The sequence below is a fragment of the Pinus tabuliformis genome, chromosome 1_2, assembly GCF_031772625.1.
Source record: "Pinus tabuliformis cultivar Carrire ecotype Pingquan chromosome 1_2, CPIR1, whole genome shotgun sequence".
Classification (NCBI taxonomy): Eukaryota; Viridiplantae; Streptophyta; class Pinopsida; order Pinales; family Pinaceae; genus Pinus; species Pinus tabuliformis.
The window spans coordinates 250,116,323-250,131,019 of record NC_142298.1 but is presented as its reverse complement, the minus strand read 5'-3'; the positions used below and the strand labels follow the sequence as shown (position 1 = coordinate 250,131,019).

At 43.7% G+C, this 14,697-nt stretch overlaps 1 protein-coding gene across 5 annotated transcripts in view; it reads right to left on the bottom strand.

Moving 5' to 3' along the window:
* Positions 1 to 14,697, bottom strand: part of LOC149205313 (SET domain-containing protein) — a 339,426-nt gene that overhangs the window by 308,602 nt on the left and 16,127 nt on the right. For 4 of the 5 annotated variants that reach the window (XM_089394987.1, XM_089394991.1, XM_089394992.1 and 1 more), the window contains exon 2: positions 3,539 to 3,735. In XM_089394987.1, the coding sequence (XP_089251113.1) occupies positions 3,539 to 3,735 (197 nt within the window). The remainder of the gene's footprint in view (positions 1 to 3,538; positions 3,736 to 14,697) is intronic. The other variant, XM_089394988.1, reaches the window with a different exon arrangement.

Here is a 14,697-nt window from a genome sequence, read left to right as displayed (position 1 = left end):
AATTTAAGCAATTAAATTACCTCTACAACTGCCTTCTTTTTTATGATCTTCTTCCAAATGAAATCCTTGCTTCAATAAAGAGAAGATTGCCCTTTTTATGACAACGCCTTTCGATCTAGCCTTTTATGGATGAACAACCTTCAAGATACTTCAACTTCAAGTTGATTGAGATTAGATCCCGGGAATGCTTCTTAGGGTTTGGACTTTGTCCAAAATGATGTGATCTTTGTTCTTAAAGTGCTTCTCTTGGATGTCTATACTTTGGGCTAATTTGCATTGTAGATCTCTTCAACTTGATGAGGGTCTTTGTGGTATTTTGATGATGACTAGAGGATCCAACACTTTTGCTAGTCTAGACTTCTAGTTGTCTTGATTTGATCGATGATCCCAAGAATTTCTTTTGAAGTAAACTTTATTCTTTGATCTAGGGATTGATTCTTCAATGTAGATCTTTGAACTCTTGCTTTGATACCATTCTTGAAACTCGATCCTTGAGTGTCTCTTTAATTAGATGTCCTTCCTTAACTGTCACCTTAGCTCCGATTCCATGTTGAGAAAATCTTGGGCATCATTAGTTAGGTGATTTCTCTTTGTTAATCACTGCTTGTGAGTGCTTTTTACAACTTTAGATTAGGATCTTCTTCATTATGTTATTAATGTTCTTCATCAAACACCTACCAATGCATGAAAATAAATAAACAAGAGACACAGAATGTGGGCTATCAGCCAGGGCCAAAACCTCTCACTCTTTGAGAGGAAAACCCGCACAAATTCTTCTTATAGAGATTCCAATTGACGAATACCAAGACCAAGACCCTCAACCTATTTGCCACTCCAAGACCAAGACACATGTTCACTGGACAGTCAACCTTCTTCTTGACTCATCTTTCACTTTGACCTTCTTATCATTGAGATAATATCACCACCGAGATCTTCTCATTGTCTACACATCAAGATCTCCTTTACAGTGAGACCTCCTTGTTGTGATATTATCGAGATCTTACTTCTATGATGGCACCAAGCCATTTCTCCTGAGATAGCACTAATATCTTTCCTTTTAAGGTAGCACTGACACCTTCCACCGAATCACTGTGATATGCAGTTCCTTCATAGCACTAAACAACGGTCTTCATTATGGCACCAAAATGTGACTTCTTTATGTATCTATAGCTTCTATATCCTTTCTGAAATTGTGTTTCTTAGACATGACAGTTAACTGTATGCATCATTGTAGTCTCCTATCGAATTACACTGGGATCCGAACTTGTCATTGTGCTTGGTTACCTGAATTCTAGAGGGATCCAAATTCCCTTTACTGTAATAGTATTTGAACTGTTCACTCTAGTTGTCCACCCGAATTCAAGGAGATGTCTGAACTTCTAACTGTCACCTTATCCGAACTACAGAGAGATGTCCGAATACTTCTCTGTAAAAATGCAAATACCCTTCACTCATATATAGTCTGCCCATATATATAAGCCAACATGACCTCAACGAAGGGATGTGTCTTTAATTAGGTGAGCCGACATGTGCCATTTACTTCATCTGGAGGCTGACTTGAATAGGAGAACCATGTGCTTGTCTTGGAGGGCTATTAGACAATCCTATAGACTTGAATACATTTGTAACATGCCCAAGAAGGGTCCTTCATAATTGACTCTTTGATTTTATTGACAAATTCTAAAGGCTCTCAATGGGAGCCATCTAAAAATAAAATCTCTTGCTCGTGAAACCCATGAAGCAAGCATTACAATAATAATTTTATTTTCTCCTTTTCATCATTTACAAAATTCACAATTACATGGCATTGTGAAGACTAAACCTAGTTACACTTTTTATCATTAGGATGGCAAACCTCCATAAGAAAATTTTTACCACTTCTACAAGTCTCCCTAACCTCCTGGAAGCAATTCGTCCCACCAAAACCAATTTGGCCTCCCTCTGAAGTTGGTTTAGGCTCACACATGTGGCCTAGCAAATAAACTTGACCCTCCTGGCAACTTGCACTGGCCGGGAAAATTATATCAACCTCCACTGGAAAATCTCGAACTCAACTGGTAGACCGATCCTCCTATGTAAATCGATCTCTCCTATGCAAATTTCCTTGCTCCGGAATTTCTCCCTCTATGAGCAATTCGCATTGCCTGCTAAGGGAATTCGCACCCCCTGCTGGAGCAACATGCACCACTGGAAAATTGGCCTCTTTCTACAAAAAAATCAATCTCCAACACTCTCTATGTTAGGATATTCCGACACATAGGATATAGTTAAGTTCAACTTGGTCTAGTATAGAGTTAGGTTAGAGTTAGGTAAAGTGTGTTTCTTTACCGTTGTACATTTTGTAACTTACAATCTGACGGTCACGATATGTAGTGATCCGACGGTTCACTCTCACCTCGGTATTACCGACACTTGATCCGTGGCTTGACACCCGATTGGTCCATGAGTTCTATTTAAAGCGCATGGAGGGTCATTGTTCGGGTAATCCGTGCATGAGAGAAGCTTATGTAAATTTTCATTCTTTGATTAATAAATTGCCTGTAGTACCCACGTTGGGACAGGCCGTGGACTGTTTCCCTCCTTGCACTTTGAGGGTTTTAACCACGTCAAAAATACTGGTGTATTGATTTGAGATCTGGTTGTGAGCGGTGTCCTTTTGGTATTCTTTCTGAGGAACTTACCCTGTAAATTCCTACACTCTAGAAATCTCTGTGAAGAATCTCTCCAACAATCTCTGCTAAAATCCCTGTTGTTGATGTCCCTGTGTTGCCTCTGCACCCTTGCTATCACTGCAACTATGTGTCTCGGTGTTTTCTCCAAATGCCCTTCGATTTCCTCTTATAACCTCTTGTTGACGAATCAACGGCTATGATCTAATCATAATCGATGGCTAAGATCTTGACCCCTCATGACTTTTTCAAAAGTCTCTAAAGGAAAATCACCTTACCCCAATTCATACTGATTAATTAAGTTTATTTCCCTAAGTTAGATTTAGGAAAAATAATTAAATGTTTAATTAAATCTAATCAAGTTCTTTTCTCGCAAAACATTTTATGCGTATTGGAGAAAATGTGTTCATTAGCCTCATAGACACAACCTGAGACTAGAACACCTGTCTGAGCTACACCAACTAATAACTTACCCCAAGGGACACACCCTTTCATGGTGGGCCAACTTGTCCCTTTGAGCCTACATGAAACCCAAAAATAATTTATTTTATTTTAATTTCCATAAATTTTCTAGTCCAACTTATGAGGCCTCTTGGCATGCAGGAATACCTCCCGGTGCTACACAAAAATCAACAAGGAATTCAGATGAACCATGGAAACTTAAATTGCAACCTGCCAAACATTCTCTTCCAAATTCTAAGTAACAAAGATGGAGCATAAATCTATTACGATATTACCACATTTCTAAAAGTCATTCTCCAAAGAAGAGAATACCCCACTAACATAAACTAGCAAATACAACTAAGATCCATTTATAAATTACAAATCTGCAAGGGTACCAATATGGAATTTTTTACAAACTGACTTACAAATCTGCCAAAGGTACCATGCCGTAACCATGATAATCATCAATTTCAAATGCACGTGATCCCACAATAGTTTTTGCTGCAAAATACTGTTCAACAGAAAACCAATCTCTTGGAAATTCAACTGGATCCAAGGCAGTGAGTGAGGCAACAGACTCCTTCCAGTCTTCATGGAAAAGTTTCATATCTTCCTCAACTACCTGCCTAATGTCAAATCAAAAAATGTGCAACTATGTCAGAAGATTCATATGCAAGAATCATAACTAATATTTAAATGTAGCAACTCCGAAAGTATTTTGAATCGAAATTTGCATTGCAAACAATTTGAAGGATAGAAATTATTGTTGCATGCAAGTCCACAAGAGATTTCAAACTTCTTTATATTAATAAAGTTAAGCTCAATACTTTCTGACCTGCTAGAATTAACCTAAAAAATTTAAAACAGATACCAACGTATTTAATAAACCCCAAAGCGGCTAATATGAAAATATTTGGTCAAATAAGCATTTTAATTCTGATTGCATGTGTATTGAAAAATGCTTCAAACTTTCAATAGATTGATTAGTGATGCAAAAACGTTACAACGCAACTTTTGGCAGTAGAAATAACAACAGGTTGTTGACCAACAACTCTGGATAACATGGGTTAAAAGGACATGGCACCACTAGAAGCAAATCTTCGTGCACCAACAGTTCATTGAATAAGTTCATTAATCAAGCAGCAGCAAGTCCAATAAGTGCCCCAATGCCAAACTTTCCATACAAATCAATGAAAAGCAAGAAGGAAATGTGTACAAAGGAAAAAAAAGTGCATTAAGCTGTCTCAAGATCCTATGACAACAATGAATGAGAAATTTGACAAACTGTCCATTGAAGTATCACAGAGACCTGGTGAAATTTTCCTTTCTCAAGGAAAACATGTTGTCAAGCTACTAGAATGATTTGGCATGACATAATGTAAGTCCATGAATTCTCCAATGGAAACGACTTTCAAGAAGCTATGTGGTGAAGTTGTAGGTCTTGATTTGGCAAATCCTTTTGAGTATCATCAACTAATTGGGGCACTGATGTTTTTAGTGAACACTAGAGCGAACATATGTTTTGCAGTCAATACTTTGAGCCAATATATGATTAAACCATCTCATTGTTGAAAAGAGTATGTAATATTCCTAATTAGCCATGGCTAATTGGAATATTCGACTTTTGCTCAATTTTGCCTTCTATGGTTAGTTATGAATAAAAAAGGTGAGTAAAGGGTGACATAACTCACTTTCAAAATAAAAGTCACTCCCTAGTAGCACAACATTGTAACTTAACTAGGAGCCAAAGGGGACCAAAGGACCACGTAGAGGAGGGGCCCACGTAGACACTTGGAGGGATTGCGCAGAGGCATAGGAACACGTGGCAAGAGGGGGGGCTACGTTGGAGAAAGTTGGCTTTAGGGTTTGAGAGGGGCCAACGCTATAAAGGAGAGAGGAGCCTCCTCATTTTGGCATTCGATTATGTACATTTGAGCTAGTCACTTCGACTTAGAGCACGCTGGCTGTTTAGCTAGTCTGCAGCACTGTTTAGTGCATTGAGTGTCTCCGTTCGGAGATCTCACCCTTAACCCCGGGGGACTTCGAGTGCCTACTCGGGCAAGGTATTTCCATCAGTATTTTTGCAGTAGTTTCATCAATATTTTGGCAGGAGGATTGAGCATCTTGGATGATTGCGCAGTCTTGAGAGGGATGACGCAGTTCTTTCTGGCAGGAGTTTTGGATTGAGGTTTTGTAGGGGGATTTGTGCTGGGAGATTGAACAGGGAATCAGCCCTTGCATATTGGAGGATTTTGGCTGAGTTTTAGGCAGAGTTTTGGTGGGGTTTATTCAGTGGCAGCGCAGAGCCTTAAGGAATTGCGTGGGTCCTCAAGGGGGCGATTTTCGGGGGTCGACCATTTCAGAAAAGCTTTCTGGGTTTTTCTGGGTTTCTTGAGTAGAGTCCGATTCCAGAGTTTCAGCGTTTTCTGAGGAGGGGAACAGCCCCAAATCCTCATTTGATTTCCAACAGCACGACAGTTCTCCAGCAGCTTGGACGCAGTTCAGAGAAAGGCCATTCCTTTGCTATTCTGAGTATATTTCTTCACTTGCCTTGTGCAAGTCGAGGTGCCATCTTTTTTATCACCTCCTGTACTCATTCTATTACTCAGTATAATAAAATGGCTTAGCATTTCTCTCTGCATTTCTTGAGTATCTGCTTATATTTCATGTTTATATTATTATATGTTGCACCATTGTTATTTCCATCACTTTGAGCTTCCCGGTTATTATATCATTTGTATGTATTTGGTTGGAGTTTACTGGGGTTTGGGGAATATCTCTGAAACGGGATATTACAATGGTATCAAAGCATAGATCTGGCTCAGTCTGTGGAGCTAGCAATCTATGACACCAACAGAAAATCCCTACATTTGTTACAGAGGTAGGAGATACAGAGACACTGGGCGTAGGTTGGAGAACACCTACGGGGAGGGAGACTGTGTTCCTGTGGTGAACGCAGAACAGGAGGAGCCTGTGGTGGACGCAGAACAGAAGGAGCCTGTGGTGGACACAGAGCAGATGGCAGACAAGGACGGGAAGAGATTTGCAGATATGCTCCTCAAATCAGTGCAAGATCTGTCAAGGCAGATTGAGGTGATGGGGCAGAGATTCACAGCAATAGAGGCTAGACAGCGTGAGAGCCCAAAGGTTTTCCAGGTTGGTGAGGGATCGGGTGCATCCCACCATTTGCCAGAGCAACGTGATACTACTCAGCAAGTGGCCTCACATGCCCCTACACGCTCTACCATGCCCACTTTCTTAGGAGCAGACACGGGGGCCGAAGCCCAGCACGAGGCAGAGCCCGGTCATATGGGCGATTATTTTGCAGAGTACCAGGCCTATGGGTAGGAGTTCAGGGAGGCTCTCTTATTCAAAGACTTTGTTCAGCTCCAGGGGGATAGTAGACCCCGCGACCATCACAGAGGACACCGGCATTATCATGATGGTAACACCCACCGTGCAGCTAGTAGATTCCACTTGCCTATGTTTGATAGTTCATCAAACAGTTCGGCAAAGTCTTGGGTGGTGAAGCTGGACTTTACTTCCAGCTTAACCAGATGTCGGAGACAGAGGCCATCAAGGTGGCGACCTTGCATTTGGATGGTGAGGCCCAAGATTGGTGGTTCCATGGGATGGTTACACTCGGACACTCCACAGTGATGACATATGCCGAGTTCACCAGGATATTGATAGAGAGGTTCGACCTAAGGGATCGAGGGCAGCACTTTGTTGAGCTGACGAGGCTCAAACAGACTGGAAGCCCAGAAACCTACATTGCAGATTTCTTGAGGGTTTCAGTGATGGTGGCAGATCTATCCACGGCACGGAGGATCTATATGTACGTTGACGAGTTAGCAGAGCCACTTTGGGGTTTAGTCCAATCCACTAGACCAACCACACTCCAGGATGATATTAGCAGGACCCTGGATTTACAGGATGTCTTACCCAGGACCTGGACACCTTACCCCCAGAGACAGACTTTCCAGTCTAAGGGGAAGGATGTGAGGATTCTGCCTCCAAAGGGGAATCCAAGACGAGCGCAGATTGACAATGATGCCAGGAGGGACCTGAAGAAGAAGCGGTTGTGCTTTTCCTATCAGGAGCCGTGGGCACCAGGACATAGATGTGCTGCTAGCAAAGCACATTTTATTGAGGTCTTTTCCGAGAGCAGCAGGGAAGAGGATGGGAGGATGACGTGGAGGCAGGAGATAGTCATGTCGCGCAAGATCCTTTTCCACCTCCACCACTACCAGCAGGTGGTGCAGCTTTTGCACCTACCAGAGGGGCCCTTGCATCATTGCGAGGAGTTCCCAAGTATTTGACGTTGCGCGTATGGGGGACAGTACGTGGCCAGTGAGTATTAGTTTTGGTTGACAGTGGGGCAACCCACAACTTCATCAATGCACAGATGGTTGAGCAGAGAGGTATACAAACAGAGAGCTTCAATGGGTTTTCAGTTTTGGTCCCAGGAGATTAGACCATGATGTGTGCTCGTTATGTTCTAGAGGTATCAGTGACGATGTGCACCTATACACTGACTGACCACTTTTTCGTGGTCGATATTCCAGACACCAACATGATACTGGGCGTTCAGTGGCTTATCACTCTAGGGAAGGTCACAACAGATTGGAAGACCCTGGAGATGGAGTGGGATGATGAGAAGACAAGGAGGCATGAGAAGATACAAGGACAGCACACATATCCACCTCAGACTGTTTCGGCTCATCGGGTGGAGGCAGTCTTCCGGAAGGAAGACGTAGAGTGGGCAATGGAGCTGCGTGCATCAGAGGCAAAGACTACAGGGCAGACGGTACACCCAGAGATACAGTCCATCCTTGACTAGTATGCCATAGTGTTTGGGGAGATTCCGCCAGGACAGCCACCAGACCGGGGGTTTGAGCACACCATTGAGCTTGAGCAAGGCATACGGCAGTGATTACTACCCCCTATAGGCATCCCAAGGCCTATCGGGATGAGATTGAGCGGGCCATTCAAGAGTTGCTGGCTCTTGGGCACATTCGGCCGAGCACAAGTCCTTTTGCTTCTTCCGTGGTGTTGGTGAAAAATAAGGACGACACATTGAGGATGTGCATTAACTACAGGGCCCTGAACAAGAAGACACTGTAGAACAGGTACCCCATACCCAAGATTGATGAGTTGATGGATGAGTTAAGAGGAGCGCGGTTCTTCTCAAAGATTGATTTGAGATCTGGGTACCATCAGATTCGTGTGAGGGAGCAGGACATTCCCAAGACCGCCTTCAGGTGTCACTATGGGTACTTTGAGTTCTTGGTGATGCCCTTTGGGCTAACCAACGCCCCCGCTACATTTCAGTCATGCATGAATCACATCTCCCGCAGTCACTTGAGGAAGTTTGTGTTGGTATTCTTTGACGATATCCTCATTTACAGCAGGACTTGGGAGGAGCATCTCCAGCACATTGAGACAGTGTTGCGCATCTTGCAGGAGCAGCAGTTCTAGGCCGAGCTCTCCAAGTGCGAGTTTGGGTAGACGGAGATGTTGTACTTGGGACACATCATAGGGGTGGGCAAAGTGAGGGTCCACGAGGAGAAGATCAGGGCCATCAAAGATTGGACGAAGCCGAGAAACGTGACAGAACTTCGGGGATTCATTGGCATTTGTACTTACTACCGGAAGTTCGTCAAGAGTTTCTCACAGCTTACTGCACCCCTGACAGATCTGACGAGGAAGGGGGCATTCAGCTAGTCAGATACAGCGCAACGAGCCTTTGACAGGCTCAAGGAGGTTATGAGCAGCTGCCCAGTGCTTGCATTGCCAAATTTCACGCAGCCATTTGTTTTGGAGTGTGATGCGTCGGGAGAGGGGATCGGCGCAGTATTGATGCAGGGAGGTCACCCTATAGCTTATGAGAGCCGAAAGCTCCTTCCGCACGAGAGGTTGTATTCTATATCCGACAAGGAGATGTTGGCCATCATGCATGCATTGGCCATGTTCCGCAGTATTTAGTGGGTAACAGGTTCAGAGTGAGGACTGATCACAACAACCTCAGGTTCTTTTTGGAGCAGAAGCAGCTACAGGAGAGGTAGCAGAAGTGGATCAGTAAGATCCAGGCATATGACTTTGACATTGAGTATGTCAAGGGTAAGATCAATGTGGTAGCAGATGCCCTTTCACGTAGACTAGCCACGTTGTCTCTTATGATCTTGGACACAAACTGGAGGGCTCGACCCTTAGTAGAGTACTCCAAGGACAGATTTGCATGTGAGATTCTGGATGGGCAGGTGGCGGATGACAGGTACAGGGTGGTCGATGAGATCATCTACTACAGGGACAGGATCTTCTTGATTGAGGGATCTCCGCCCAAGAAGAAGATACTTCGAGCTTCACATGATTCACCATTGGTCGGCCATCAGGGGTTTACCAAAACCTACGGGGCCATTAAAGAGAGGTTCTCATGGAAGGGCCTCAAGCAGGACGTACTCCAGCATATCCAGGAGTGCGATGTTTGCCAGAGGAACAAGGGGGAGATGAGCCATCCCGCAGGTTTATTGCAGCCTCTTCCCATTCCGCAGGGGAAATGGGAGTGTATTTCGATGGACTTCATCACAGGGTTGCCCATGGTACAGGGCAAGGATTGTATCTTTGTCGTCGTTGATCGACTGACAAAGTACGCACATTTTTTTGCCATATCCGCACACTACACAACAGCACAGGTGGCCGAGCTGTTCTTCAGAGAGGTCTTCAGGCTACATGGTCTTCCTAAGACCATCATCAGTGACAGGGACAGTCGTTTCATGGGCGGGTTTTGGCAGGAGCTTTTCCGGTTAGTGGGGACGGAGTTGACACCGAATACCAGTTATCACCCACAGATGGATGGGCAAACAGAGATAGTTAACAAGTGGCTAGAGGGCTACTTGCGTAACTATGTCAGTGGGCAGTAGCGAGCATGGTTGAGATGGCTGCATCTGGGGGAGTACTACTACAGCACTACACATCACATGTCCATTGGTATGTCACCATTCTATGCTTTGTATGGATATCATCCTTTGTCTTTTACTGACGTGATGTTCGGTGATAGCAAGGCTCTGAGAGCCAAGATTTGGATCCAAGAGAGTCAGGATATTCTCCAAGCTCTCAAGGACAATATGGCTACAGCACAGAACCAGCAAAAGCTATATGCTGACAGGGGTCGGGTGGAGAGACAATTTGAGGTAGGGGACTTGGTCTACCTACGATTACAGCCATACCGACAGTCGTCACTAAAGCAGAAGAGGGCTGAGAAGCTGAAACCCCGCTTTTATGGGCCATACAGGGTGATACACAGGATTGGACAAGTGGCATATGAGTTGGAGCTGCCCCAAGGCATTAAGATTCATAACGTTTTTCATGTATCATGCCTGAAGAAGGCATTGGGGCAGCAGGTGACAATGACAGATGAGCTACCACCCATAGATGATAAGGGGCATTTGGTGTTGCAGCCAGAAGCTGTTATTGATACTAGGGAGAGGCAGCGACGGAGCAAGACGGTCCGGGAATTCTTGGTGAGGTGGAATAATTTACCGAATGAGGATGCCACTTGGGAGAGCGAGAAAATTTTGCAACATCCATCACTTTAGCTGTTTGAGGACAAGCAACATTTTGCTGGGGGAGACTGTAATATTCCTAATTAGCCATGGCTAATTGGAATATTCGACTTTTGCTCAATTTTGCCTTCTATAGTTAGTTATGAATAAAAAAGGTGAGTAAAGGGTGACATAACTCACTTTCAAAATAAAAGTCACTCCCTAGTAGCACAACGTTGTAACTTAACTAGGAGCCAAGGGGGCCCAAAGGACCACGTAGAGGAGGGGCCCACATAGACACTTGGAGGGACTGCACAAAGGCATAAGAACATGTGGCAAGAGGGGGGTCTACATTGGAGAAGGTTGGCTTTAGGGTTTGAGAGGGGCCAACGCTATAAAGGAGAGAGGAGCCTCCTCATTTTGGCATTCGATTATGTGCATTTGAGCTAGTCACTTCGACTTAGAGCACGCTGGCTGTTTAGCTAGTTTGCAGCATTGTTTAGTGCATTGAGTGTCTCCGTTCGGAGATCTCACCCTTAGCCCTGGGGGACTTCGAGTGCCTGCTCAGGCAAGGTATTTCCATCAGTATTTTTGCAGTAGTTTCATCAGTATTTTGACAAGAGGATTGAGCATCTTGGATGACTGCACAGCCTTGAGAGGGATGACGTAGTTCTTTCTGGCAGGAGTTCTGGATTGAGGTTTTGCAGGGGGATTTGTGCTGGAAGATTGAACAAGGGATCAGCCCTTGCATATTGGAGGATTTGGTTGAGTTTCAGGTAGAGTTTTGGTGGGGTTTATTCAGTGGCAGCGCAGAGGCTTGAGGAATTGTGTGGGTCCTCAAGGGGGCGATTTACGGGAGTCGGCCATTTCAGAAAATCTTTCTGGGTTTTTCTGGGTTTCTTGAGTAGAGTCCGATTCCAGAGTTTCAACATTTTCTGAGGGGAACAGCCCCAAATCCTCATTTGATTTCTAGCAGCAACAACAGCACGGCAGTTCTCCAGCAGCTTGGACGCAGTTCAGAGAAAGGCCATTCCTTTGTTATTCTGAGTGTATTTCTTCACTTGCCTTGTGCAAGTCGAGGTGCCATATTTCTGATCACCTCATATACTCATTCTATTACTCAGTATAATAAAATGGCTTAGCATTTCTCTCTGCATTTCTTGAGTATCTGCTTATATTTCATGTTTATATTATTATATGTTGCACCATTGTTATTTCCATCACTTTGAGCTTCCCGGTTATTATATCATTTGTACATATTTGGTTGGAGTTTACTGGGATTTGGGGAATATCTTTGAAACGGGATATTATAGAGTAACTAGGTTCGGTCTTCATAATGACATGTAAATATGATTTTATGTAATAAGATATAAATAAAGAAAAATGAAATTGTTAAAAGAATGTTGAATGAATTAATTAACATGGAGCAAACAGCTCAATGATAATACAAAGATATTTACAAGAATAGAAACATCAGGTTTCTATGTAGAATATCGAACAAACAGTTTCATCTAAGAAACTGCTAAAAGAATAAGAATAGAAACATCTAAAAGACTGAGCATTACTAAATAGAGATATAGAGATATATTCTAATACCCTCCCTTAATGCTCAATCTATTTACAACACCAATAGACCCGCGAAATTTTACAAATTTATCAGGACCAAGAGGCTTGGTAAAGATATCGGCGGGCTGCTCTGTGGTGGGAACATAGTGCAACTGAACTGAGCCATCTTCAACCAACTGTCGAATGTAGTGGCAGTGAGTTTCCACATGCTTTGTTCGTTCATGAAAGACAGGATTCTTGGCAAGTTTGAGCACTCCCTGATTATCACAAAACAAAGAAGTAGGCCCTGTCTGAAAAACATGCATATCTGCAAGCATACGACGAAGCCAAACTGCCTCACAGGCTGCCTTAACTGCTCCCCGATACTCTGCTTCTGTTGAGGAGAGAGCCACAACCTGTTGCTTCTTACTAGTCCAAGTAACAGCTCCAGATCCTAGACTAAACACATACCCAGCTGTAGATTTACGGTCATCAACCGAACCGGCCCAGTCAGAGTCAGTGTAGCCACTGAGAGTAGAAGTGGAGCTGTGAGTATATAAGAGGCCGTAATCAGAAGTACCACGCACATATCGTAGCACCCGCTTTGCTGCTATCCAATGATCAGCTTTAGGAGCTGACATAAAGCGAGAAATGTAGCTTACTGCAAAACTGATGTCAGGTCTGGTAGCAGTAAGATAGATGAGACTGCCCACTAATTGCCTGAATAAAGTTTCATCCACAAGAGGAGAGGATGACTGTGCTGAAAGTTTGAGCCCTGGTTCCATAGGAGTCGTGGCCGGTTTGCAATCCTGCATTTTGAACCTTTCCACAAGATTTTTGGCATACTTGGACTGAGAAAGAAAGATCTGATTTTCAGTCTGCCATACTTCAACCCCCAGACAGTAATGAAGAAGTCCCAAGTCTGTCATCTCAAAAGTTCTGCATAGATCTTGTTTGATCCCATGGATAAAATGTGCAGAGCTGCCAGTAATGATAAGATCATCCACATAGACAACTACAAACAAGATATCATCATCAGTATGCTTGATATACAGGTTTGCATCAGATGGACTCCTCTGAAAACCTTGATTTGTCAGATACTGATCAATTTTTATGTACCAAGCCCGAGGAGCTTGTTTCAATCCATAAATGGCTTTAACTAACCGACACACTTTCTGTTCTTGACCAGCAACCTTGAATCCTGGAGGCTGCGTCATGTAGACTTCTTCTTGGAGATCACCATTTAGGAACGCACTTTTTACATCCATCTGATGAACTTTCCAATTGAACTGAGCTGCTAGGGCAAGCACAAGCCTGATAGTACTCATCTTGGCTGTAGGAGCAAAAGTCTCCTCATAGTCGATGCCTTCCTGCTGTGAAAATCCTCGAGCCACAAGCCGAGCTTTATACTTGTCTAAGGTTCCATCAGCTTTGTATTTGACTTTATACACCCATTTGCAGCCTATGGGTTTTTTGTCTGCGGGAAGATCAGAAAGAGCCCATGTGTGATTCTTCTGAAGACTCTGAAATTCTGCTTCCATAGCCTGTTCCCACTCAGATATACCCTTAGCTTCTGAATATGTTTGAGGCTCAAAAGTACTGTGAAGGTTAGCCATAAGAGCAAAATTGACTGAAGACTGTTGTCTGTTCTTATGCCTAGAAGTTCTACCTTCAAGGAGCTCATCATCCCGGAGATCACCTATGGTTTTAGCCCACCATTTTGGTCGAAGAGAAGAAGAACCAATATCAGGATTAGAGGGACCAATATCAGGAGGAAGAGAAGCAGGCTCAGGAGCAATAGGGATAGCAAGAGGGGGATTAGCTTCTGGAGGAAGCTCAGATAGAGTAGTATCAAATCTTGATGCTACATCATCCCTCCCATCAGATGAACTGACTGGAAGAAGGACACTGTGAGGCGGATCCTCAGAACGCTGCTCAGAAGAAGAAGACTAAAAGAATCCTCTGTCTTCATCAAATACTACATCTCGACTGAAGCTAAGTCGACCAGTGGCTATATCTATCAGCCTATAAGCCTTGTGATGATCACTGTATCCTGTCATCATGAGTTTCTGACTTTTGGAATCCAACTTAGATCGCTTAGCAGATGGAATCCAAACATATGCAACTGAGCCAAAAACTTTGAGATGACTGATTTTAGGCTTACGACCAGACCACACTTCTTCAGGAGTCTTCCCTTTAACAGCCTGAGTAGGGGATCGGTTAAGAAGGTAAACAGCAGTAAATACTGCTTCAGCCCAGAATTTGTTTGGAACATTCCGGTGTTGTAACATGGAACGAGCCATTTCAACAACCGTGCGATTGCGACGCTCGACAACACTGTTCTGCTGGGGAGTGTAAGGTGTGGTGAATTGACGTTTGATGCCATGAATATCACAGAAGTTGGCAAAAGCTGAGGAACAAAATTCCCCCCCATTGTCGGTCCTAAGGGTCATGATATTACAACCAGATTCTTTTTCAACTAAAGTTTTAAACTT